Genomic DNA, 27,051 nt, shown 5'->3' with positions numbered 1-27,051 from the left:
CTTGGAGCAATAAGCTACAAATGCTGCAGCTACAAAGTGCTGTGCTGTTAGGATGTGTTTGTAGCTGCTCATGAATGGCAGACTGCCTGGCAAAGTGTGGAACAGCAGAGACAGGCAGCTGTGCGTAAGTAATGCATCCTCTCTGGAAACTGGGTCACAATCACACCACTTTTACACTGCCAGATGATTTTGTCTACTTTTATGATTCAGCATGCTATATTGCCCTAAATTGAGGAATGCAGAAATATATCAGGGAATACAGCAAATTCAGCAAGCTGTCCAACAGACAGCCAAAAAACAGAGCCAACCTAAAGTTTTGACAATTCTAGAATGGAATAAATAAATGTCAACATAAAAAGATTAATTCTTTATAGACTCTTATTTGGGAAGATTTTCTCTTTATAGATTTTCCTGCATTCATTGTGTGAAATTGTTCAATGGATAATAGAAAGATTTAAGAAAGACATTTGTTTTTCGTTTTTATTGGCTGAATTCTGTATTTGTTAAACAATTGCCAGTTGCACTTTACTAAACAAAATATGTCCAAAATTTAAAAATCCTCAATGAATATTTATATTTTTATAAAATATTTGGTATAATTCTTAGGTCCCATATTGATCTATGGCTTTGCTATCTTAAATAATTTCCTGATTTTTGGGTGAGTTCGAGGCTGTTTAAGAGTGCAGGACTGTTAATGTGCTGAACAAATAAAGGCATGTTTTCTATTCTTTTAGTAGGGGTACTGAAGAATTGGGGATCAGAGAAAATGGTTATTATGCCAAATTTGTTTAGAATTTATTGTTTTAAAACCAGTCAAGTTTATAACTTATTACTAAAATGTGTATTGTCAGGGGGGTAAAAAAAATAAAAAATAAAAAAACTCACAAAGAAGTGCCTTTACACGTTTGTGTCCGAAATAAAAGCATATTTCTGTTTATAAGAGCTGGGTATTCATTGTGTTTTATGTCTCCAGTAAATGCCTGTGTGACCGCACATCCTGTACGTCCACCCCTCTCCCGCACCGGGCTGCGTGTTCACGCATGCACACGCGTTCAGTGTCATCCTTGAACACGCAGTCAGGTGTCGCACCTCTATCACGCTGCTGGCGACGCCCTCGTGGATAGGCTGCAGTCACTAGCCGTGTTTTACTTATTTATTAATTTATCGACCTCGTGCAGATGTAATGCAAAGGAACGTGTGACGTAGCTCGAGGACTCCAACGTTTGTGGAGGAAAATAACGTCCAGCGCGCGAGGGGAGGAGAAGAAGCCAGGCGCTGCTGCTGGCCGTGTGTCGCTGGAGGAGAGCGGCTGAAATACAGTTTCAGTCGTTGTGTTCGCGCCTGGACATGAGTGGAATTTATGGCGTTTGAGTGGAGTAAGCGGAGTCATGCGTCTTAAAAGTACATGAAGTGTTTTAATTCAGATCTCCGCACCGTAGCCCACCCACCCAGTCCGGCCAGCCAACCAGCCAGCCTTCCTCCCTTCCTTCCTGGATGTAAAAGCAGCGACGCTTCTCTATCATCCAGCCACTTGTGACCGGGCGCTTAGGACCTCCATTTCAGGTGAGTTTGTTCGCAATGTCAAGCTAAATAACTTCTGCCGGCTAATTTGTGAAATGACAAGCGGCTAGCCGCTTCCGTTACCCGTGTTTGGTGATGTAGCAGCGGTGCAGCAGAGGACTTAGCACACCAGAGGTCTCATCTTGTCTGGGTCTTAGTTTCGGGAGTTTGGTGGCTTTTTTGTAAAGAAACCTAAGAGCTTTTTGACTCGTTAAAGAACGCGAATAATGCGGGGCTTCACTAAAATAGTCCACCAGTTAGCCAGAGAGGAAGCCTGGAGCGCGGTCATAATGTTACCCAACGTGAGTGATCAACGTCAGTCTCCATTTACAGACATTTATTATTTCACCCCACCCTTTTGGTGATAAAATAAGATTTATAAGAGAACGTGAATTGTGGTTTTTAACCAGAACGTGGACCTCAGTTCTCTGTGGCTGGAGGATGCTGCCGCAGCCCCTCGCGTGTCGCCGCGGGGTGTGGTTGGCAGGCAAGCCCGACAAGCACTGACTCCCCTACAGCAACCCTCTGCCCTTTAATCTGCTGTTTTGACTTCCCATTATGGGTCTGGCCACATCACATTAACACATCCCAGCATAGTCCTTTACCAGCTTTCTCTCTTGCTGTCATGTTAGGAGCTCTAGAGCTTTGTAAACCAGACCTGTTTGATCAGAAAGCACCATGTATCCTCTACTTTGGGTTGTTATCTCATTTTTCTATCAAACACAATTTTCTGTTAATTATCAAGTAGTCTTTACTTCTCACACAGACCTTTATTCTAATTTCTTCTGGACATATTTTTCCAATTTATCCCGTACTCATAATCCCTTATTTACTGACAAACTCTGTAGTGCCATAATAATCATGTGAACTATTACTCTGTGTTTTCTCTTTGGAGCATCTCTCTCCACCTTCAATATAAAGAGTTTATTACTACTGCACAAAGAGGTGCAGTAGTAACCTCTTTGATACTACTGCAGGAGGTGTAATTATTATTATTGCAAAGATGCATGCAGATGTGCTCATTCATGCAACAGCAAACCCTTGCATACACATTATGTACTTGCTGAAGCTACACCCAGTCTCTCCTGCAGTGAAAGAAAATAATCTCATCAGAGACTGGGTAATACAATTAACATCCAAAGATTTCTAATTCTTGTTTGGCTTCACCAGTGATTGGGGTCACCTAATAACTGAGCTGTGTCTCCAACAATCAGCCCTACCATGGCTTAAGTCTCTAAACTGCTGACTGTGTATGTGTGGTCTGTGCAGGGATGTCTGGAGAGCCGCCAGACCTGTTCTGATACTCTTACAATCTGCTGATGTTACTGCAGTGTGAAAAGTGTGACAGTGTGTAATCCCCCCACCCCCAACCTACCCTTCCAGCTTGGTAGCAAATGTGTGGTACGAATAAAAATATGTTCAGTGGAATCAGTTTATCCGTTTAATCTATGTTGAAGTTTAACCCTTGCAAAGATGTGATGTCTTTACTCGAGCTCATATTTTCCTGTGAGGCTGTTGGACATTTTTAATTTTTCATTGATGTTTAGTTAATGTTTGACAGTTGGTAGTTCTTTGTGGTCTTTCTGGCTTTGAGACAAACCATCTGTTAATGTACAATGAGCATGTTTAGCCTACATTGGTTTGCCCAGAAAGTTAATCTGTCTAAATTCACAAACTAACTTTTAAAATGCTTTGCTACTTTAATTATTATTTTGCTTATTATTATAATACCACAAAAGACATGCATTGCTTCTTCTTGGGAGAGTAAAGCTTGCTCTGACTTTGCCTGGGAAGGAAAATGAGATCTTTTGGAGTTCAGGTGGCGCCCGTGAAGACGTTTCTAACTCTGGTACCATTAGCCATTTTTACGGTGTTGTTTGTTGGAGCTGCAGCTCATCTCCAGCTGAGAGGAAGCAGGGAGATCAGCTCATCAGAAAGGCTAGCTCTGTCCTAGGATGCCCTCTCGACCCGCTGCAGTTGGTGGGAGACAGAAGGAATCTGGCTGAAACAACATAACTGATGGACAATGTATTCCACTCAAAGCTTGAAGCTGGTCCTCAACTTGAGAGCTCCTTCAGTGACAGACTTCTGCAGCCGAGGTGTATGAAGAGCATTATTGCAGTTTCTTCTCCCCAGGGGCTGTATAACTTTGTAACCGCCATAGTTTTCAACAATCTCAAAGTCAAGTATTTATATCCCTGCTATCCGCAGTTCATTCATTTCAAAACACAACCATGCTATCATTTATAAATCCACAGAAGATTTGCACAACAAATCTTCTGTTGATTTTAGTACATATCACATCTCATACACTTTTCTTTCTCTAAATTACAGTATGCAGGTGCACCTTTGTTTTAATCTGAGCATATTTTTAATGTGTGTACAGTATTATTTTTGTCCTACCTTTTTTAAATGTGATTTTTATCTTTTATGTAAACTTCCATGAAAAAAAACAGATTTTTCTTTTTCTATTAAATGAGAAAATTATGCCCCTATATTTCTGGTCATGTCCAATACGCTTAATTTTTTAGTTCAGGGACATATGCTTTGAGTTCAAAACTAATACCCTCATCAAGGAATCTGCAAATAATTTTCTCTTTTATTTGTTATGGTCCTTGCAACAAAACATTAAGCGTCCACTAAGACCACCAAGAGAAATTGATCGTATCCACCAGGAAAAGCTTCAGTGGTTGATCTCCAATTATGATTAGCATTTTTTTTTTGTGCTGGGTTTGGAAAAAAAAACCTGACTAACAAAACAATCTAAAGTTTTAGAATGGACAGACTATCATTTAAGAAAATGATCAGCAGATTGAAACAGTTAGAAGCGATGTGATGAGATTATAAATATCTGGCAAGCATCCATGAAGAAAGAAATGTTGATGGGCATATGGTAGGCAGACAGACTTGTTTTCCCCCACAGGCCTCAGGTTTCACGTGATCAACTGTTTCCAGCTGTTTAAAGTGGTTACTTTACATAGTGATTTTAAAACTCTCAAACCTTGACTTGTAGAGAAAAAAACTGTTAGCCAGTATTTCTAAAAAAACAAATGTTTGAATATTCTGCATTTACTGTAAGTTATTAAACTTAAAGTGTAAAAGCACTAAAACCCAGTGCTGCTTTATAATAAGGCAGAACTTTTAAAATTTTTGTAACACTTATGTTGTGTTTTTACACTTTATACTGGCTGATTTAGGTCAAGGTTACAGCATGAGTCTGTGGTACAAGCTGAAGCTGTACTTTTATTCATCTGCTTGCCATTCTGTTTGCATTAATTTGTCTGGAATCATTTATGTCTCAAACCTTAAGTTGTTCCAACATCACAGTCCATAGGAGTTTATTATCACCTCCATAAACGTGCTACTGCAGTTGCAAAAAAGCAGTTTGGATGCAATGATGTTGGAGCTAGTTGTCTGGGTGGCACATTCATTGTTTTTAGCAAGTACATTTTTTATTAATTGAATTTGGCCTGTTGCAAAGTAATATTTGGTTGGTTTTGAATCACGGTGAAGCTGGTACAGTCTTATCACATGGGTGGTGGGAAGGATAATGAATCTTGAGCTGTCAGTTGTCCTTGTTGAAAGGTTTACTTCCACTCTCTTTCTTGTTGCAGAATGTAAACTTGACTCTACTTTAACAGAGGTAATTCAAGGTTTTTGATCAAAGTTGACAGTTGTTTGCTTCTGTGAAGATTAAAGATGCTTGTTAGCTTCACAGTGCCCCTATAAAAAGTCCCAGTCTCCCGTATGACATTCCTGGTTTTCAATAAACTATAAACTTTGAAAAGTACTGCCCATTTGCCATCCAGAGAGCATGTGGTTACATGGCAACTTACACAAACTGTGAGTGCCATAAAGTCTGTAAAAAAAGTGTTTGCCATCTTGAAGATTTCTTCAATTTTTTCTGTTGCACTTTAGTTATTTAGATTATTGCTTTATATGTAATCTGTGTGTTTAGCAAATGTCCTTGTAGTCCTTGGAATAAAACGACAATGGCCTGTATGTCGTTATAATTGGTTGTGTCAGTCTAGGTAGATTCAAATATTGTAAAATCTGGCAGTGAGTCTTGTACATTACTGTAATAAATGTTGGTTCGGTCTTTTTTAAATTTATTGTTTTAATTCAAGCCTCAGAGACTTGGTTACATCAATGCATCTTTAATCAGACTTGAGTCTGAACTTTGACTAGGCCACTCAAACTTTTAGAATCAATTTTTTTAAATTTTATTTTATTATTTATGGAAATTCAGAGGTGGACCTGCTGGTGTACTCTGGGTCATTGTGCTGCTGCTTAACCTAAGTGTGTTTCAGCTTGAGGTCACCAAAGAATGGCCTGACTTCTTCAGGATTTTTCTGCTAGAGAGCAGATTTTGTCGTGGAACTCACCCATGGTATTTCAATCATGAATACTGAGCTTTACTGAAAGAAGTGAGTCCCGCAGCACTTTAGATATTTTACCAAGCCCTTTTGTGACTTCCTGGATGAGTCGTTGGTGTTCTCGTTGTAATTTTATTAGACCAACGTTTCTGGCAATGTTCAGCAGTGTTTGAACATTGCCAGAACATTCCATCTGCTCTCCATTTGTAGATAAAAGCTCTCACTGTCGTTTTACTTAAGTCCCAAAACCTTCATAACGACTTTCTTACCTTTTCTGGAATGACAAACGTCAGCATTTTTCATCTTTTCCTTTTTTTTTTTTTTTTTTTTTTTGAAAGCAGGGTGTTATGTGTTTCTTTTTGAGATCTTTTGGCCTACTTCATGTTGTCAGACATGTTCTATTTCAATACTTTTTGGCAGAAATCAGATCTTAGTGTTTCTGGTGGAATTAGATCCAGAAAATGTGATTTATAGTTAATTGATTATTTAATAAGGGAAGTGATTAGATTTTCACATACGGCTACATTGTAGATACTGGATTATCTTTGATGTTAAAATGTCTTTGAAACATTTATGTGTGACAAAAAAACAAAAACAATATTTTTCTAGCAACACTTTGTCATATATCTGTTAATATGTACTCATTTTACACACACTTCAGTTCTAGGAAAAGTTAACTTGTTTAGGCCACCGTTGGTTAATACGTACAACAAAAAAAATAGAAATATGTTTCTCTGTGACTGCCATAGACTTGAATCCAAACTTCTCTAAAACTGTAACAGCTAATGATGACATTATAGTGTTGAAGATGAGGAAAGTGACACTTGTTATAGCTGTGTGTGTGTGTGTGAGTCTGGACACTTCAATTCACACAAATGTAAACAGAAAAAAACCATGGAAAAGTGTTTAATATGCATTTGGCTTCTGAGGAAGACTTTCATTTAGATGCAAGTAGGATTTAAATTTACACTTCATCCGTTATGCCCCACAGCCATTTCTTCCTGGGTGCACCTGGTCTTTCCCAATGACACAGGCAAGTATAGACATGTCAGAAATGGTGGCAAGCTTATACACAATACTCACATGTACAATCATATTCCTTTTGCATGTGATTGCTATTCAGTTCAGTTTCACTGTAAATGCAGCATTTGTTCTTAATGTGAATCATGTGTGTTGGGTGCGTTTGTCGCTGGTTGGTCAGTTAAAGGCTGAGCGAAAGCATGTTTGTGTCACTGCTCTCTCTGTGTGAATGATTTTTCTCTCCGATGTTTGTGAATCAGAGTGAGATCCGTAATTTTGGCATGCTAGTGAAGCGGGTCGGAGTGATGCAGCAAGCTTGGATGAAATAGGAGGACAGAGAGGAAGATGGGTAAGGTTGGTTGAGGGATGCGTTTATTTTCCTTGAAATTTTTATGTTCTCCGTTTCTCTTAGAGATGAATCTTAGGATGTCTTTCATTCTATTACTCTTCTATCTTTACCTTTTATTTCATGTGAGTGGCTTGCATAAATTCAGCTTCCATGCTCACTGCAATCAATTCACCTCCCTCGGCCGAAATCGACTGAAAGATGAAACGCAAATCATGTTTTCATGTAGAGATATTTTCTATGTACGACCTCCATGCAGTTTTTTATCCATCAGTAGATTCCTCCTTCCCATCATCCTTTGCTTTTGAGAAAATGAGAGTTTTTTGAGAGCAAGAGTTGCCTTGGTAACAATTTCTGGCATCTGTGTATGTTATAAGGCAGCTTGGCAAATGTGTGTCGAAATAGATGAAAGCGTCTCGAGTCTAAATGCTTCAGCTCTTCCCTTGTTACATTATTTATTAAATAAGTGTTGCAGAAAGACTCAAGGGTTACTGGGTTACAGACGATGCTGGAGCTGCCCACTTTCGGCTCAACTGATTTGTGTCAGTGTAGCAACACATGTATGACAAACTGTGCAGGAGAAATGGAGCTAGAAACAAGGAGCGGATAAGTAATTATTAATTTAAATCCCTCTCTGTTTGTTTAAGCTTATGTGTCTAGGTTACTTTTTCCCAGCTCAGACAAAGGCAAAAATAGGTACATATTTTCAAAATTATTTAATGTCCTTCTAAAAATATCAGCAATCATTTTGTTATCTTTCTTAGTCAAGTTGATGTCATGGTTTCTGAGAGCTCTTTATGGAGGGAAAGCGAGAGGTGGAGACAAGTCTTGTGTTGTTCTAATGGATTTAGTGGAGGATTGGATGTCAGTAGGAGCTTCTGAATTCAGATGGTTAAAAAAGGGAATGTTATATCATATTCTTAAAGCTCATGAAATTATAATTTATTACATACTTTTTAGTCCGATTATTACATTATTGTGTTTATCTATAGTACACATAATCAAATGAAAATAAGGAAATATATGGAATAGGTTTTTTGTAAATATTTTTTTTAGGATATTTACTGCAAAATGTGATTTTTATTTCTTTATTTGAACGTACTGACACACAGAACTTTAAAGAGTCGTTACAATGCTTCTGGTATAGACTCTGTACCCTATTCTGAAATCAGTAACGTGATATTTATCCTGGTTTTGTGTTTTGCCTATTTCAAATGAAATTGAGCAAATGAAATCCATTTTCAGTTTGTCAATAATAGCAAGGGTGCTTTGACAAACCTGTGGTTATAATGAATATTTTCTGTAATTAAATAATTTTAATGATAAATTAAAATCATTTCCAGGCCTGATTCAGGCAGATACATTGTTGACAATGAGCACTGTTGCCTGAAATGTTTTTGTCAATTTGTCTTTCATAACATTGCACTTCCTTTGATGCAACATTTTGACAGTTTCACTTTGCAATGTCGGTGCTCACTATGTTATGTAGCCACTGCGAAACCACAGGAGACAGATATGGATAAAGGATGAATGGAACCAAGACGTTGAGCTGAAATGAAGCAAATTTACTCAGGGCTCCATGATAACAGACTGTTAAAAAACCCTTTGAAAGCGAAACAAACTTTCAGTTTGTAATTTATATGTTCTTTCTGCCACCAATCAGCTGAAAGGTCCCAATATAAAAATTGGTGGATTAAAGTTGATCCAGTATCTCTCCTCCAGCTGCGGAAGTAGTCAAAAATCTGTAATCACCATATACTGTAAGGCTAAGGCAAGTTTATTCTGATAAAAAATAGATTTGTGATGCAGCTAGTGATGCAAATCATGGGATGTCTGTAGAAATAATTGTTGTTTATTGTGCTGGTTTCTTTGTTCATAGAAGAGTCTAGTGAGATTCTCCTGACAAGGGATTGCAATGCTTGGACAGACACATTTTCCTGCACTATGTAGCCTGTAAGTGCACTCTTGGGAGTGCAACAGACTGATAATAAATGACCCTTACTTAGAAAAAAAAGTGAAACTGGTGACTGGGGAGAGAGTAAATGTTTCCAAAATAGTCTGTTTTCCAAGGCAGTGGTGCGTCATGTGGCTCGGGCCCAGAGTGTTGTGTTGAATAGTTTTGTGTAACCCAGTTTTTAATACTGACTCAGTATTTTTTTCTCTGTCTCTCTGCTTGTATTTTTCTCTCTTAAACAGAAAGTTTCAACAGCTCCTGGTCATGATGTAGTCAGTAATGTGGAGATGAAGATGAAGATGCAAGGACTTACAGGGAGGAGGAGCAGTGACTGACACTCTCCTCCATTTCGCCACCTGGTGCACACTTATGTCTGTCCTGACAGGGCAGCTGGAGTGCTATGTCATCAACAACACCCCCATCGGCCCAACCCTCTAAAAAGGGACGGAAGCCGGATAAATCAGAGGTGATGGCTGATTCACCGCAGGCCACCAATGAGGAACTTAGGAGCAAACTGATGGACATCCAGATCGAGCTGCAGCAGGAGCGGGGCAAGGTGAGGAGAAACAAAGGAAAAGGCCTCCAAAAATAATTAAAAATAATTATAATTAGGAATGGGAGTTTATTACTATGTCACTATTCTTCTCATTTTTATGATCATAATTTGATTTAAATTTGATCAAAAACAATTCATAATTTCTGCTTCAATCTATAGGAATGCAAATGATCCTCATGATCTACTGCAGTCTGCTTTACAAGACAGAATGGCATTAGTGTCTTTTTCACATTTATAAAGTTTTAATCCATGGTAAGATGGAATTGTTACAAGTTGGATCACATTAGTGCCACAGTGGTCCATTAGGTAAAGGTACTGGCGACCTTCAGTCTCTTGGTAAAGCTGTGTCACAGCTAACTCAGTTAAAATCATCCAGGAGGGTATTGCTTACCTTTGGTTCCACTGTAGCTTGGCTCTGCACATTTGCGGCTCTGCCCATTTTACATTTGTAAAATGCTTAAAACCTGCAAACTTTGCACACGGTGAAACTCATGCAAAGCTTGGTCCTCCAGCACATTCCATAAAAAACATTTTTGCATTCAACAAAAACCCGGCCAGTTGAATGTCTTCTTTCATTATTGTAGTTTCCTCTTTGTCGTGGTGCTTTATGCTCATGCATAGTACCAGCTGCATTTGACTTCAGGGGTAGTTACAAAATGGAGGCCAATACACAACCGATTTGTTTAATTTTTAAACTTTTAGTCACCCCTAATAATAAATAAACCCTTTCGGTCTTAGTTAAGGAGACGTCTAGTTCTAAGAACGCCAAACTAACTTTCAAACTGATGTGTTTTGCACAAAGTGAATTAAATAATGAGTTATGACCTTGAAATCCTCCCAATTTCCTCATCTCTGCACATTTGGGTGATCCTACTTAATAATGATCCCAAACATGCTCCCAAACTGGTTTTGAAATGGATAAAGCAGACTAACATTATGCTTCTGTAATAGCCTGATATCAACCCTGTAGAAAATAACTACCTTTGTAAGTTAAATCTGTGGCAGGAAGCAAATTGATTTTTGATTATCTCTTCCACCTAATTCTCTGTTTTCTGTAAAATTATACTATTATCAAAATCATTATAACATTAAAGATATTATGACTTTCATGACTATAAATATGTCTACTTTTGTGACAGACACAGTAAAGCTGGTAAAGAAGGTCTAGAAAGAATAATTGCATGGCTTCCTTCTATCCTTATATAGCACAATTTTTTTTATTGATTTTCATTAAAATGGTGTTTTAACTCTTAGTAAAGCCAGCAGTATAATTATTGCAAACCACAACGCCAGTAAAACTTTTAGTGGCTCTGTTAGTGAAGGCTTTTCCTCCTTAACACTAACAAGAGCACATTGTCCAGGGTTGTGCCATGAAGGACAGGCACTGAGGCAGCGCATTTCCATTCAGGCTCTGATAACATACTGGGCAGATAAAACTTTTTTTTGTCGTAAGGGGTAATTATAAGATTTGATTTGCTTAAAGAAATATGTATAAACAAAAGTATAGAAGTTAAATTCTTTATAAAAATACTTTCCAGAAATTTCTGGATGCAGAAGCCTGTTTTTGAACACAACAATCTGAAGCATATTCACAAGTGATTATTGGCAAGTTATTTATTGCAGCTTTTTTTTTTTTGTAATCTATGTTTAACTTGCAGACTAAACTAGCCGACTAAACTAGATTCAACTGGCATAACTGAAAACCTTAATATTTGCTGTTGAAAATCTCATTCTCTTAGGCTATTAATGGCATATTTTTCTTCCCTTTCATAAACTCATTGTGATGAGTAGTTTGATCATCAGTAATGTTCAGGTACACTAAAAATCCTTTACACTGAATTGGAATTCATTTAAGCCCCTGAAAATCCTTAGCTTGTATTTACAGCTTTGTTTATGATCCAACCTGGTTTTCAATGTCAAGTTCTGCAACAATAACAAAAGAAAGTTCCAAAGGAAAGATGTCGTTCACTTACAGGATCTCTCCCAGGAGGAAGGGCTGCTTGTATGTAACTGTATCCTCCTACTGACATGCACACTCCCATCACAATCTGTTTTTATCCTTCATTGTTTTATTCGGACAATGTCTGTAACCTCACATGACTTTTGTTTGCTCAGGTCGTTTGGCACACGTGAAAACTGTGTTGTTCAATTAAAGATGGGAAACAACTAAATACATATACATGCTTACTTTCCATAGATGGATTTCACTCTTACAGCAGACATGTTTACGACAGGCTTTCACTTTACAGTTTAGTAAAATGGCAATTTATTGCAATAGAACAATTTTGATGTATGGGCTACAATAGTATTTTTTTTGGTGTCCACTTTCTCACAGGTGTGTAAGCTCCGAGAACGTCTGCAGGAACAGCGACAGACCCGGGAGCTTGAACAACACAAACACGCTGTAGCACTCACTGACCTGCGTGCCAAACTCCACGAAGAAAAACTACGCGAAATATCGACTGCTCGCGAGGCGCTAGGTCGGCAGCATGAAGTTGAGCTAACCCGGGCGATCAAAATCCGGGATACAGAGGTGCAGAGGCTGCAGGGACTTGTAAACGCACTGAGAGATGGAGCAGCTGACAAGCTTAAAAACGCCCTTCTTGGAGAGGCTCGGGAAGAGGCTAGGAGAGCTTTCGATGGGGAGAGGCTAAAGCTTCAGCAGGAGGTGGGTTCATTCATGTGTCTGTGACAGAGAACTTTATATTTTTATTTTCCTTCACAGTTTGTATTTCTTTGGTTTTGGTGTTTTTGTACTAACCACCAGTCAATTCTTTAAACACTTTTCCAATGTTAAGGGCCCGCTTTTAAGTTTCTTTAACCTACTCATTGTAGATCACATCATTCAGTGTGATTCCAATAAGCAAAAGTAATGTTATGGTGAGAGTTGAAAATTTTTTATATTGAAAGAATTTGACTAAATGGGAATCAGGACCACAATTATTAGGAACAAGGTACTATGTAAAGTCGGTACGAAAAATCCAATTTTACTGCAGATTTCTGTCATTTTTTTCCTAATAATTTGTCAATATATTTAGCTAATATACTTAAACTGATACACAACTCCCATGCACATTGCTATGACATTTTTATATGCCATAAAGACCTTGTGCAGGTCTAATGTGGGGATACAAATGATTAGGTTTCCAGAGTTTTCATTATTTGTTCATTCTCTGTGGTTTTTGTAATATTAAATGCCAAACAGATTTTGTGGAGCCTGTATGGCTCTGTATATTTCAGTAATTATTAAGTTGCATGTACTAGGAATAAATGTGTGAATGTGTGCGGGTGTGTCAACATTCTTGTGATACTTCAGACACCTTTTGTAAATTTGTTGCTGAAAAACAGGAAGCAAGCTGGAAAGCATGCCAAGGTATTGTTTTACTTTGTGTTTTCTAGACAAACAGAGTATTAACCATTTCAGCATGTTAATGGAATGACAAATATTGATAAATATATGAATCTCTGTCTGGGTTGTTTTTACTTGACTTTTTTTTTTACTTTAATTTATGAGTGTGCGTCTTTATGTTTTAGATTCAGGAGCAAAAAACAGCTAGGAAGCAGGCTGAGGAGGCGTTGGCAAATGCTCTGCAAGCTGATAAAGCCAAAGCAGCTGATCTACGCACAGCTTACCAACAACACCAGGATGAAGTTCATCGCATTAAGCGGGATTGCGAGAAAGACATTCGCAGGCTGGTAAGACCGTGTGAAAGAGGAATAACATATATACTCAGTGTGTCCAAATTATGTAAATATTCAGAAAATTTCTATTAAATCCAAAATTAGAAACAGTTTAAATAATTAACAGTGTATGTCCTTGTTATTTTATTACACATTAGCTATGACCATAGGCGCCATATGGGATCTTGGAGCTTGCAGGGCTTGTCCATAGAACCAGATTACCATTCATGTTTACATGGACATTTTTGCTCACTGGGAAATAACAGTTAAGCTAACCTGCATGTATTTGAACTAAGGGAGGAACCTGGAGACAAAACAAGAACATATGAACTTTTTTCACAATAAAAAATAAATAATCGTATGGCTATCTACACTTACTGTCACACTTAGGAATCCATGTCATTATTCTTACAAATGCTGCAGAAAATTTGCAGAGCAGCAATCTTTGCTCTTCAGCAAAGATTGTGACGTTTAAACCAATTTTCCAAATTTTTGTTTAAAATACAAAACATTTTGTCATAATTAAAAACAAATCTATCATTCCTAATTCTTAAAGGATGATACTATTAATTTTCAGTTATTTACCTAAAAATCAAGCTGTGTCATCAAAACTGTAATTATTGAAAATTAGATACTGTGCTATAAATAAGAAAGTATTAAACTGCCATTTGATTAAAATAAAGCCAAAGACTCTAGCATCAATACTTATATCCTGATTCCTGTAGTTGTTGCACTCATAATATTTAGCATTTGCACTTTTATTGTCCAACTCTGTCCTGAGTATATTTGAATATCATCGAGAGTCGTCTCAAACTGATGTGCTGATGAAGTTTAGTTCCAGCTTAGAGCTTATTTTTTTAATGTAATGTGAAGGTTGGAGACCAATTGTCTGCTGTGAGTTTATATTCACCATGTTGTCCTTATCTCCAAGAACAGAAGCCTGAACACCTGGGTCAGTTACTCATTTACAAACCAAAATGCTGCTGGGAAACTATTATAACAGTCATTATTGTTGATATAGGAATGTTTGAGCAACAATAAAGGAAAGCAGAATGACTCATTGTTGTCAGATGAACACAGGAAACACTGGTGTTAAAGAACAAAATACGGAGGGAAGTCAGATAATTCACAGTGCCAGACACAAACAAGGCTCTAAAATTAGTCAAAGCTAAAGCAAAAGGGTTTATGGTCTGTTATTTTGCTACTTGTGTTTAGAATGGTCAGTAGACAGTTTATGTAAAAGAAAATGTTAGGTGGTCTGGATTGATCAGTTGGTAGAGCGGGTGCTTTTATTTTAGCATTATTGGCCAATAGTGCTAAAACATTAAATAAACAAAACACAAGTCCTAAGCAAAACTTTCTGAAACAAAGCGTTTTTTTATTTACTTTCTAAGTGTTTTTTTGTCCCTGTTCAATGTTTTTATAGATGGATGAGTTAAAGGCGAAGGACCGGGTGGTGTGTGCTCTGGAGAGGGAGTTGGGGCTGCAGGCTGGCTATGCCCAGAAGCTCCAGCTTCAAAAGGAAGCCCTGGATGAACAGCTGGGTCAGGTACGAGAGGCTGAGAAGTACAACCACGGCAGCCCCAAGCGAGAGGTGGTGCCTGGCCTGGGAGAAAATCCAGACCTGCTTAATAACCAGGTAGGACTGCACAGACACACAGATGAAACCATCCACGTCCACAAGCCTTGTCAGCATTGTTAGGAATAACCGTTGAATCACTAGACATTTTAAACCCTTATTGGTCATTATAATACCTTCTTTCAGTACATTATTGGTATCAGCACATCTGTAATATAAATGTTTAAGGGATCTTTCTACCATCTAGGTGCAAAGTGTCTTCACGTATTGACAGAGTTGTCTCACCGTTCAAAGTTAATCCACAGTTAAAACATGTTGACCGTTTTTTCACACATTTACATTCACACCTTTAAAATGTCAACTCATCTTTCATCCTATCCTCCTTCCTGTCCACCTCCATTACCTGCTGGCCTGCATGTGTCCCCTTTTTCAGTTGTTGTCTTCCTTTTCCTTCCCTCTCCCTCCTGCTCAACAGGAGGTGGACGAACGGGACATGAGGAGATTCCAGCTGAAGATTGCAGAACTCCACTCAGTCATTCGGAAGCTGGAGGACAGAAATGCACTTCTGGCAGATGAGAGGAATGAACTAGTGAGAAACACCCTTGTTGATATATATACAATCAAAGGAAACACTTTCTTTATACATATTGTTTTGACAAGTTCCATAAATATACATCCATAAGAATGTGATTTTTGAAATCTGTATTGAAACATTTAACTTTATTTTTAACCCTCCTGAACATTTGGGAATTCTGAGTCAGCAGAGGTCAACACTTAAGATTACCATTTCCCCACCCTGTTTCCTTCCTCTGTTCAGCTGAAGCGGGTGCGAGAGGCAGAGAGCCAAATGAAGCCCATGTTTGAGAAGAATAAACGGCTGTCCAAGAAGAATGATGATCTCTTACAAACGCTACAGCGAATGGAGGAGAAACTCAAGAACTTGAGTCGAGAGAATGCAGAGATGGTGAGATGACGCTGTCTGAATTTCTCACTTGCCACCTGTGCAGTAAATCCATTTGGGAAACTTATTGCTAAATATTTCAGTCAACTGTAAGCGGTGTTACAACAAAGTGAAAGTGTTAGAAACAACATCAAATCAATCGTGAAGTTCTGAGCTAAATGAAATTACAGCAGTCAGCAGAGTCCACAGAGGTCTGTGGCTTTCTGCAGAGTTAGCATTGACATACCTCCAACTTCACTCGGCCTTTTAATTAGCTCATAGATGGTGTGCAGAGAGCATCATGACACAGGTTTTCATTGTTGGGCTGTGTCCAATCTTTGCATCAGTAAGTATAACGCACACCTTTTGATGCAGCGGAGTGATGCATGCAATATTTTACTCTTTAATTCTTATTTCTGATCCTGGATTGAATGCTTTAAATATTTTATTTTATATTTTTTTGACAGATTTATTATGCTTTTTTGAGATAATTACTATGAACACAGTAAAGAAGTGACAAAACAAAGTTTTAAAAAATTAATCAATTGTTTTGGGAGTGCATCTGTCACTGCCTACAGTCAAAATCTCACGACCACAACAGCTGCTCTAAAAATAAAACCTAGCCATTATAAACCACTCTAAGCAGTGTAATTATACTGTCAGCTATAGGGGTTTGTTAACATCATCAGTCAGCATTAAATGTATATTTTCATAATAATCTCAATTCTTGTACATTTTTCACTGCTAATAGTCTAATGTTCAGGAGCTTGCCTCACTTTTCTGTTTTTGAGTTCTTCAGTCAGTCTGTGATCATTATCAGAGCTCTTTTCTCCCACTAAGTGAAATACCATTGTGAGCCCTAAGCAATGACATCACATGGATAAGCTGTGTGATTGTATTAATGGTATTAGAAAGTTTTTTGTCCATTTGGAAACAGGACCTCTAGTGGCAGTTAAAGGAACAGCGTAAAACCTAATTTGGCTTTTGGTTCTGTCCCCAGAAGGAAAAGGCTTCTTCCTCTCGGCCTTCCTCACAGCACCAAACCACTCAGCCTCAGTTAAAGCGACCAAGCTCCTTGACAGACCTTAGTCACGCCCACGAGGAACAGGAAGTGGAGTTCCTCAAGCTGCAGGTTGCTGAGCAACGTGGCATTATTGAAGAGCTGACACAGGTTATGTTTTTCTGATTTTCATTTTTTTAATATGGTTAAGACGAACTGGTTTAGCAATATATTTCTTTATTTTTATATATAAAGTACACATGTAACAACTTTTTGTGATGTACTTTTAATGTATTCTCCATCCGGATGCATTCATTCCATCCATATTTTTAGATGTGTTATGTAAAATGTACAGTGCATATCCATTAACTATAATTCAATTTCACTCACTTACCCATATTAGAGGATAAGTGAGTGAATGGGCCGCACTGCCAAACCAGTTAGTGTGTTGTGCCCTGACTGAACTTGTTTTTACTCTATCAACAGTGAATCTCTGTTTTTAAAGGTTACTCTCCTTTGCCCTGTTCTTTAAGTATCTTTCAGCACAAAAAGTCAAACAGCTACTTTTATTTCACTGCCAATATTTACTGAATACTTTTTTAGTATATATTGTTTACTTATGAGTGGTCATTCTTTGATTCATATCCAATGTTGTCTGAGTATGGAGTCAGACTTTGACAAATTATTTGGTGTTTTTTTTTTCTTTCCAGGAACGTGACCGATTGGTGATGAGCAAGAAAAACCGACGGAAAGCAACCAAACTGCCCAAAGTATGTTTTAATATTGCTTTACCACAGCTGTAAGCCAACACTGTGTCACTAAGCAACTATCCTATCTGTGGCTGACAGATCCTTAAGTATTTCTTCAGTTTGTACTCGTTGTGTGTTTCTGACTAATTAGGCTCCAGGGACAATAGAAACAACATAAGGACACACTCCTGCTTGAATAATTGTCACAGCTGAATGAAAATTGTTTTAGTATTTTTTCAGTTTCTATTCATTTATTGCTGTTAAGGAAATTAAGTATGTTTTTCTTTTAAAGGAAAAACCAGGTAACAAGGTTTTTGATTTAGGTGAAGTTACTGGAAAATGTAATTGCTTTGACGTGCGTGCATATGACTGGGCTTGTTTGAACTAATCTGTCAAGGGACATTTCAAAGTCACAGAGGAGGAGTCTCTTGCTGCATTGTATTTTCTCCATCTCTCCTCACAGATAGTTTTTTAGCTTGAACAACTGGACAAGAGTTGGACACAGTTGCTTGGATTTTTAGACAGAATCTTGGACCATTATGCACATTTTTTTAAACGTAGAACACTTGCCTAATTCTGCAGGCGAGGGAGAAAAACCCAGCTGCTGACTTTTGGCTTTTTTGGAGTGGTTTGACAGTAGCCAGGAGGTTCATTGTCTGTTTTTCCGTTTTGTGTGGGAGTGTGAGAAAAGCAGATTTAAACTTTCTAACATCACTGAAGCCTTGGATAGTATTCAGAGTAGCTGCCGTAGTCCAGGAAATAACAGATGACTTCTGAGGACGTTTCGTTTTCCAATTAGTGTTGGTGCTGTCATTTTGGATCATGACAGAGTACATCCTTCTCATCCTCTACTTCTCCTCCTTCATTTGTCTCTGTGCCTTAGTTTGCCTTTATTTTTCTGGTTGCCAGGAGATGACTTATAAACATGATGGTAAGAACAGAAGTTATTCAAATAAGGATTCAGTTTGTCTGATTTGCTAGAAATTTTAGTATTGAATGGACAAAATGTGAAAAAATGGATAGAAGTTGCTAACAAAGGTGTAACATGTTTTGAGAGATTTATTCACAGTATAGATTCTCTCTCATATTTTTCCCACAGAGGCATGTTGTGGAGACATATTTTGGATTTGATGAGGAATCAATAGACTCTGAGACCTCATCACTTACGTCTTTTAACACTGACCTGACTGACCGCACACCTGCCACACCTGAGGAAGATTTAGAAGAGGTAATTCTTTGTCTGCCTTAAGAAAGCATTGTGCTCTTCAATTATAACAACTGAATGGAAAATTGGCAATGGTTCAGTTTGGGATTCTCACGGTATATTCTTAATAAAAGTACTACGGTTTTATGCTGTCAAAGTATTAATGCAAAAATCTGAATAGATTTTAGTTTTTTTTTTAAAGCCCTATAGTAGAACACAAAAGCAAAAGAAATTCCTGTTGCTGTTACAGTGTTACTGCAATAGCCATAATTCAATGGCAATTAAAGTTTTAGTTTTGTCAGTATTTTTTTTCACTCAGTCTGAAGCAAAAAATGTGGAATAAACACTTAATAAACATAGTAACAGTTCTCAGGGTTTTTTAAAATTATCATTATTTCACACAGTATTATACTTGTGCATAAAACTTGTTCAGTTTTCTTCATGGTGTATTAAAGCTATAATTTACTCACATAAGTTGGTTATTTATTCAGGTTGTTTGCAATGAGAAGTAGCCTTTGATCTGTTAGCTTAACTGATGAGAATCCTGTCTGAAGTTTAAAGCTCTTTATAAGAGTAATATATGTTTTTGGATTGTTTCTGTGCTTTTCATGATGAGAAATATTGCTAAACTGGTGAATCTGTATTTCTTGTAAGTTTCTATTAGTATTTTTTCAGACAGCTGATTAATAGTGCACAGCAATATGTGTGGGATTGTTGCCTTATTCTTTTTCTGGCCTCTGCTTAAAGCATAGACATTGAATGAATGTTTTAGTAGTTTTAAATCTTGGCTCACCTTGATCACTGGTGAATTAAAAATTTGTAAAGTGTGTTTATTTGACCCTTTTCATATTTTTGACAGACTGTTTCCCGTGAGGAGTCAGAGCTCCGTTTCCGTCAGCTTACCAGAGAGTATCAGGCTCTGCAGCGAGCTTATGCCCTCTTGCAGGAGCAGAGTGGGGGAACTTTAGATGCTGAAAGAGAGGCCAGAGTGTGTATCTGCTTTTTTCCCTTTACTGTCTTGATTTGTTGACATAAACAAAACTTTTACATTCTGCTTATTCTTCCACAGACACGTGAGCAGCTCCAGATGGAGCTCAGCACCTGCCAGGCAAAGATTGTAGACCTGGAGAAGGCTCTGGCAGAGAGTGGACAGGTAATAAAGACGGGGGATGGGGACAGGAGCCCAGTGGTCCTGCTCTTGCTGGCCCTCCTGCATGTCTGTTTGGCTGCTCTTCTGCTGGGATGGCGTTATGTTGACCAGGTGTTCCGCAGAATGCTGTGATAACACCTCCTGCATGCTATCAGCTCTGTGACCGCATGCTCTGCTTTGCCCTCTGTTCCTACTGTTTGTGGTAAATTGACTTGAATTGGTTTTGAATTGATGAGGATCATAGTGTTATAGTGTTCTAGTTTGCATGTTTGTGAAACAATCATGATAGAAGAAAATGCATAGGTCAATTAAAAAAAGTTAATTATTTGATATTCTATATGACGGTGCACTATAAAAACAAAAAAAGCAAAATGTCTAAATAAACTTTATTTTAAAAAAAACAAAGCAAAATACTTGTTTTTCTCCATGTTGCATGTTTCGGTGTGGCTTGATGCAGCTCTGTTCCTCCAATTTGCTTCTCTGCTGTTATTTTATCTCAGATTGCCTCTGTTTCTCTCTTACTGTGAACTCTTGTTGGATGCAGCTCTTTTTTCTGTTTTCACAAGAGTGGGTTTTCTTCGCCTGAATCAATAAACTGGTGTTACTCATACTCCGCTCCTGTCTTTTTGTTGCATCTGCATGTGCCACTCAGATTTATCTGCGATGGCACTAAGCATAATGTTTTGGTTTTGTTGGGGATGTTTGCTGACATCTTCGTTCATTACACCGAGTCACTGGGGGCATTTTATTCCCTCTGCTGCCAAGTCCTTTCTTGCTGATGTTGTGTTTGGTTGTTATGGCAGGATTCAAAGTGGGTGGAGGAGAAGCAATACTTGATCAGGACCAACCAGGATCTGCACGAAAAGGTAGATTGTGTAGTCTACAATCACTTATCTCAGCATAAGCTGTTCAGTTGATGATTCTTTGACTGAGGATTATTTTTCAGCTTTGATGCTGTAAATTGCAGAGTTTGAGGAGCAAAACAAATGCTATACAGTAATGTGGCCTTTAGGAAGATTACCTCTGATTTTTGGGGAAATCCTTTCTTTTCTAAGCAAAAATAGCTTAAGACCTCACTGTATCAACTAGGAACTATAATTAAGCTCTCTAAATAAAGTAAAAAAAAAAGAAACCTGCTAAACTTCTTAGAATTTTTACATTTGGTTTAACTTTTAAACTATTTATGTTTAGAAGTTAAAGTTTTGTTATGAAAACCTTTATCCGCCTTGTTCTGTAACATTTCTGAACCTTTATGTCTGTAGATTTGTGCACTGCAGCAGGCTGAGTCTCGGCTGCAGGCTGAGGTTCAGGACGCCAGGGACCAAAATGAGCTTCTTGAATTCAGGGTGCTCGAACTGGAAGTAAGAGACTGTCCCTCCATCAAACTGTCAGCGACAGGCGATAATAACAATCTCGGTTCCAGGCGCAAAACATACATACAGTGACCCATCAGACATGCATGCATAACCTTTATAGCTACTGTTCCTCACTGTTCCCTATTTGTATGCTCCTGTGTTTTCCTGTTTTTTTGTTTTGCATGGCAGCTGTTTGCATACCCATCCACTCAACTGGATTTGTTTTTGTCCTTGTTTTATGAACAAATATGTGAAGATAAATATTATTTTCTAAAGAAATAAAAGATATTTAATTTCACCATCCATTTCAAACTTTGAGTTTGTCATTTTTTATGTGCATGCCTCTATTCTTAATTAAAAATTTTAAAAAGTAAAACTTGTATTTTAACTATAAAAGGATGATGGCGACACCAGAATGATTTTGTATTTTGTAAGGAGTAGGCTGAGTAAATCTGATATTTGTCCACTTTGGTAAATATCATCGTATCACTATATTTTATCAAATTATTTTATTTTGTGCAGCAGTTCTACCTAATAGAAGGAAATAAATGTCATATCACATTTTTAGTTTTCAGTTTTTAGCATGCATCCCTGTCGATTTGTTTGAGTTCACCTCCATCGTTTTGGCAGATTCTGACCAGTAGTTTCACTGTCATGTAAGTAAATCCTCATTCCCTTCCATCTCACTGTATTCTCTTTTCACATTGAATATTATCAATTTTATTAAAGTAATTATGCGACACTGTCAATGTCTTTATGAATCATTACTAAATGGCAGTTTTCAAACACATATTTCGTTTTGAGATGGTATCTGTTTTGACAAGGAGAGGGAACGGAGATCTCCTGCACTCAACCTCCACATGTCGGCATTTCCTGAGAATAGCAGCAGTGCCCTACAGATCTACTGCCACCAGGAGGGAGTGAAGGTAACTCACCCGTCTAAAAATGTTTTTTTTTTAACCTTCAATCTTGTTGTTAGGCAATAGTAAATTTCCACATTTTCTTTCTGTACAGGATGTAATCATTCCCGAGTTGATGAAAAAGCTCGATATTCTGGGAGACAATGGAGTTAGTTTGATCATTATTGTATTTTTAAAGCTAAGATTAATGATCAGTCTACATTTTTCTCATAAATCTTCCTTTAAATTTTTGTAGAACCTCAGAAATGAGGAGCAGGTGGCAGTGATCCAGGCTGGCACTGTGATCTCGCTCTGTGAAAAGGTGAATCAAAGCCTCTCTGACTTGTTGCGTTTTTGGTGACACTCTGTGGACAGTTACCGTACTGCAATTGTAACATTAACCTACTGATTAATCTATTTTAAAAAATATTAACGTTTAATAATCGCCTTTGTCTTTTGATGCACAGTGGTTGAAGCAGGTAGACAGCACTGAGGCAGCACTGACTCAGAAGATGATCGACCTTGAAAATGACAAAGTATGAAACCAATTCAGACTTCTGTTGTTTTTCAACTGTTACCCATTTTATAATTCAAGGCAATAATCATATTAATTTCTAGAGTGATAAAAAAAAAACATAAAGCTAACTTATCATTAGTATTTTTTTAATATTTATATCAACATCCAGTATTACATGCAGGATGCTCATTATTTTGAGTATTTTGCTCTCTTGTTGCAGGAGTTGTTCAGTAAGCAGAAGGGATTCCTTGAAGAGGAGCTGGATTACAGGAAGCAAGCATTGGATCAGGCTTACATGGTATGAGTCCAGTAGGTGTACCATACCATTTTGGTTACACCTGCAGTAGTAATGCTTTTATTAGTAAATTGAATTAAAACGTGAATAATTTGATGAAAGCTGTGTGAAGAGCGTCATTGCTCTATAAACTGGTTAAAACATGTAAGGGCACAACATTGTCATTTCAGCATGTAACATAAACATTGAGGAGCCCATTAATTGTCATGAATGCAACATGTTTCATAGAAATAACATTTCTCACATTGTGTTGGGATACTGCATCTTTTATAACATAAGTCTAAATTCTGTGATTGGTTTAGGACACTCAGTTGGCTGGGGTAATTACATGCTTCTGGCCAGATCTGATTTTTCTCTTAGATGAAGGCCTTTTACCCACTTAATCCCTGTTCATCATCTAAGCTGCATATGTTTTATTACTATTATTGTTTTAAGGTATTTTTCTCAACCAGAGGTTAATTAATTCAGGAGAAAATGAATTCATTAACGCAGAGAAGCTAAACCCATGTTCTCTTTTAATTTAGTTACACATTGATTTAAGAGAAGTGAAGACTTCAGTCAATCTCCATGTTCTAACCATTTTATTTATTCACTTTTTTGTTTAAGGTTTTATTTGATATGTTTTTTCCTTTGTTTTAATGTATTATTGTAGTCTGGACTGTTCTAGTGAAGAATGAGAATGTAAACAGTTAATGTTAATAAAAGGATTGCTTCATAGTGTTCAAATCTAAACAGGAAGCACTATTTGCTGGAATGGTGTTCCCTATATCTCACATGGTCACAGTGCTGTGTGTATGTGCGTGTGTGTTCCTGTGCAATCTGGGTTTCCGTTTGTGTGTGCTGCCATGTGCATGCCTGTTTGTTTCTGTGCATGTGCATGTGCACCCCTGCGTGTGTGTGTGTGTTTTTGTACCTGTGTGGACGTGGCTGGCTGTGCAGAGGATCGAGGAGCTGGAAGCCACGCTGTATAGCGCTCTGCAGCAGGAGCAGCCGGCATGCCAGGCGGTGGCCGAGTCGCTGACAGACAGGCAGAGGGAGGAGCTGAGGCTAGCTGTGGACAAGTTGCGCCGTCAGATTCTCCGGCAGAGCCGGCAGTTTGACAGTCAGATCTTACAGGAGCGTATGGAGCTCCTTCAGCAGGCTCAGCAGGTAAGGCTCAAACCAAACCCGGTCAGGTTGTCGAGTCCTGCCTGTCCTCAGTCTGATCACTGATAACGGTCTGAAACCTGATGCCACCAGAGCTCTGGTGCTTTGAAAAAGATGCAGTATCCCTCTGTGTTCTCCGTATAACTCTGAAATGGAAGAGCAAAAGATGAGACAGACTCAAGTTATTAATGTGTGACTGTGTGTGTTTCATTGTGAATATAGTAACCTCACTCCTAGTAGTATTCTCCCACTAAAGCAGCACCTCTTTGTAGATTTACGCACTTCTGTGTTTTATTTTGTGTGCACCTGTTATTCATTGACCACATTAACACCTTAGAAGTCACTCAAACCTGTTGTACTCGGACTCATTACCATGACAAAATCTAACAAAGGAACACTAATACATCATAAATGCACAATACTAACTCACTCTTAATGTCTAAACAAATAGGTCTGAAGCATATAGATACCCGTTAAGTATAGATTCTACTGCCTGGGACAAAGAAAAGTGCATCACCTTCACTATTCAGACTTGGATAATTTGATGAGAGCTGTGTGAAGAGCATCATTGCTCTTCACAATGAAAAGAGCATGCTCATTTCTGTCCAACACCTTTAAAATTAAGAAGAATTATATGATTTTAAATAGATTCATGTTAACATTTTAAGATAATTTTCCCAACTAACTGCTTTTGTCTTTGTGTTGCAGAGAATTAGAGAGTTGGAGGACAGGATTGACTTGCAAAAGAGACAAATAAAGGAAATAGAAGAAAAGGTACAAGTTCTGGTCAAGCAAGTGTGTCAAAGAATTTTGCAGGTTTTATTGTGGTTTTCTCAGGTCCTCATATCCCTCTTATGGTCTATCATTTTGATGAGGCACAGCCACAAACTTTAATGGTTTTAACCCCTTAGCTGTCACCCTCAAAATGATTATATGTAATAATGTAGTTCTGGCCATAATTTTAGAGCAATTGACCTGCTGAAAAAAAAACCTTCACTAAAGTCTCAAGTTTTTGCGTCTCATATTTAAGGATGCATATTCTATTTCTATTTCTGCTGCTAAATTTCTATTCACGCTGACCAACTTTCTTGTCCAATAATGATGTTTTGGGGTAATGCATAGAGTTAGTTTTCTGCACATATAAGGTTTTGCATGTAAACCACCATAAAAATGCACCAGACACTTTTTTTTTCCATTTGACACAAATTTTAAAAAATATATCTAAAATCCTTTCCACTTTCCATATGTGTACCACTGTAGGTTAGTAAAGTACACAAAATCCCAGTAAATGACATTAAACTTTGTGGTTGCAACAGATTAAATCTAAAATTATGTTCAAGGTGTGTAAAGATTTTTCTCAGGCTCTGAAGCTACTGTACTGATGTTTTGCCTATTTGACATCTTCTTCTGTTCTTCTCTCCTTTTTGTCATCTCCCAAAAACCCAAATCCCCCTTTAGTTTTTGTTCCTTTTCCTATTTTTCTCTTTGGCATTTATTCTTTGGCCTTAATGGAGGTGACCATGGACACTCATCAGGTAAAGACTCTGACCAGAATTTACTACATTCTAGTTCTTAAAACATAGGCATGATGGTTATAAAAAAGTAATTGTAAAACTTTTCTGTTTTTGTTTTTGTAGATATTGACTTGCTGTGGAGCAAAGCAAGGAATCAAAACTTAATTCTTTTTTATGTTTTGTTGACAGTTACAAACTTATGGCCTTTTTGATAATTGTGCACTTTGCAGAAGACCCTCTACTTGGAATGCAAGCAGATTAGAAATTTTTATAACCGTATATACTTGAGAGAGAAAAGTGACATAGTTTATTATTACAATTTTGCAATTGTCTTTGAACTTGAAGCATTGGACTTCTTTTGTGGGAATAAAAACTGATCTGTTGTGAGTACTGAACATTTTACTGAAGTGGAGAAAGAATGCCCCGTTGGAAAAGAAAAGCTGGGGGGAGGAGAAGTGAAAGTTCAGGGCTGAATGTGGGGGGTGAACGGGCTGAATGCCAAATGGACGCGAAGGATTCTTGTAATGAGTATGGAGTTTCTATGGAAACAGGAGTACAACTCAGTCCACATATCAGACATTGAACTTACTGGAAGGGGAAGATTTTAAGAGGTGGAAAAGCACAATCAGGTTTGTATAAAAGTTTATTTGGTTTTCTTCTCAAGTCTTTAGATAACACAAGCAAAGATGTGTGAAATCTGACTTCAGATTTTCATGTACAAACTAGTTAAGTATTTTTATTTTTTTAATAGAATAGCATTTTCCAGACTTGCTTGGCAGTCCTAAAGCGCAGGATCAAATTTTTTATGTTTGCATCAGGTGAGTTAATGACACTACAGTGAGGATTAAATGGGCATGTTCACAATTTTCTGAATATGCAGCACTGTCCTAAAGATTTATGGATGTGTCCTGCACAGTGAAAAAAGTAGAAGCTTCAGTAAGCAGAATGATTAGGAGATGGGGTAACCTGAGCGATACCAATGACCAACAACTTGCCAGCAAGTTGCTGACATGTTGAATAATAGATGAAGATATTTTAAGTACATCAGTTATTATGTCAGAAATGAAAATTTCATTAATATAACAGAAAACCTCACTGACTTTGCCACTCTACGTTTCTCAGCTCATGTGTCGCAAGTAAACTTTGCTCAGAAGACAAAGCCTGATCTACAGAGGATCACATGACCTCATCGGACTGAGCGGGTTCTAGA

At 37.8% G+C, this 27,051-nt stretch overlaps 1 protein-coding gene across 1 annotated transcript; it reads left to right on the top strand.

Annotated features, from left to right (window-relative positions):
- The first annotated feature begins 1,081 nt into the window (after window positions 1-1,081).
- On the top strand, window positions 1,082-27,051 carry jakmip1 (janus kinase and microtubule interacting protein 1). The gene is made up of 24 exons (XM_055034150.1): window positions 1,082-1,563; window positions 9,499-9,812; window positions 12,148-12,480; window positions 13,347-13,508; window positions 14,920-15,132; window positions 15,548-15,661; window positions 15,890-16,036; window positions 17,013-17,183; window positions 17,723-17,782; window positions 18,861-18,989; window positions 19,825-19,953; window positions 20,035-20,118; window positions 20,919-20,981; window positions 21,378-21,476; window positions 22,295-22,396; window positions 22,485-22,538; window positions 22,626-22,691; window positions 22,837-22,905; window positions 23,107-23,184; window positions 24,121-24,330; window positions 25,036-25,101; window positions 25,786-25,862; window positions 25,965-26,470; window positions 26,964-27,051. Exons 2-22 carry the CDS (start codon window positions 9,657-9,659, stop codon window positions 25,834-25,836), a joined length of 2,556 nt encoding a protein of 851 aa, XP_054890125.1. The 5' UTR covers window positions 1,082-1,563; window positions 9,499-9,656; the 3' UTR covers window positions 25,837-25,862; window positions 25,965-26,470; window positions 26,964-27,051.

Source organism: Poeciliopsis prolifica, unplaced genomic scaffold, assembly GCF_027474105.1.
Source record: "Poeciliopsis prolifica strain line A6 unplaced genomic scaffold, Auburn_PproV2 SCAFFOLD009, whole genome shotgun sequence".
In the NCBI taxonomy this organism is placed as follows: domain Eukaryota; kingdom Metazoa; phylum Chordata; class Actinopteri; order Cyprinodontiformes; family Poeciliidae; genus Poeciliopsis; species Poeciliopsis prolifica.
The sequence above is the reverse complement of the archived record's forward strand: the minus strand, read 5'-3'. Positions and strand labels throughout refer to the sequence as shown.

Coding starts and splice junctions, on each gene's coding strand:
- jakmip1 (XM_055034150.1), top strand. CDS start 9,657: ATGTCATCAACAACACCCCCATCGGCCCAACCCTCTAAAAAGGGACGG. Junction 19,954..20,034: donor ATGCTGAAAGAGAGGCCAGA/GTGTGTATCTGC, acceptor ATTCTTCCACAG/ACACGTGAGCAGCTCCAGAT. Junction 24,331..25,035: donor TCCTTCAGCAGGCTCAGCAG/GTAAGGCTCAAA, acceptor TTTGTGTTGCAG/AGAATTAGAGAGTTGGAGGA.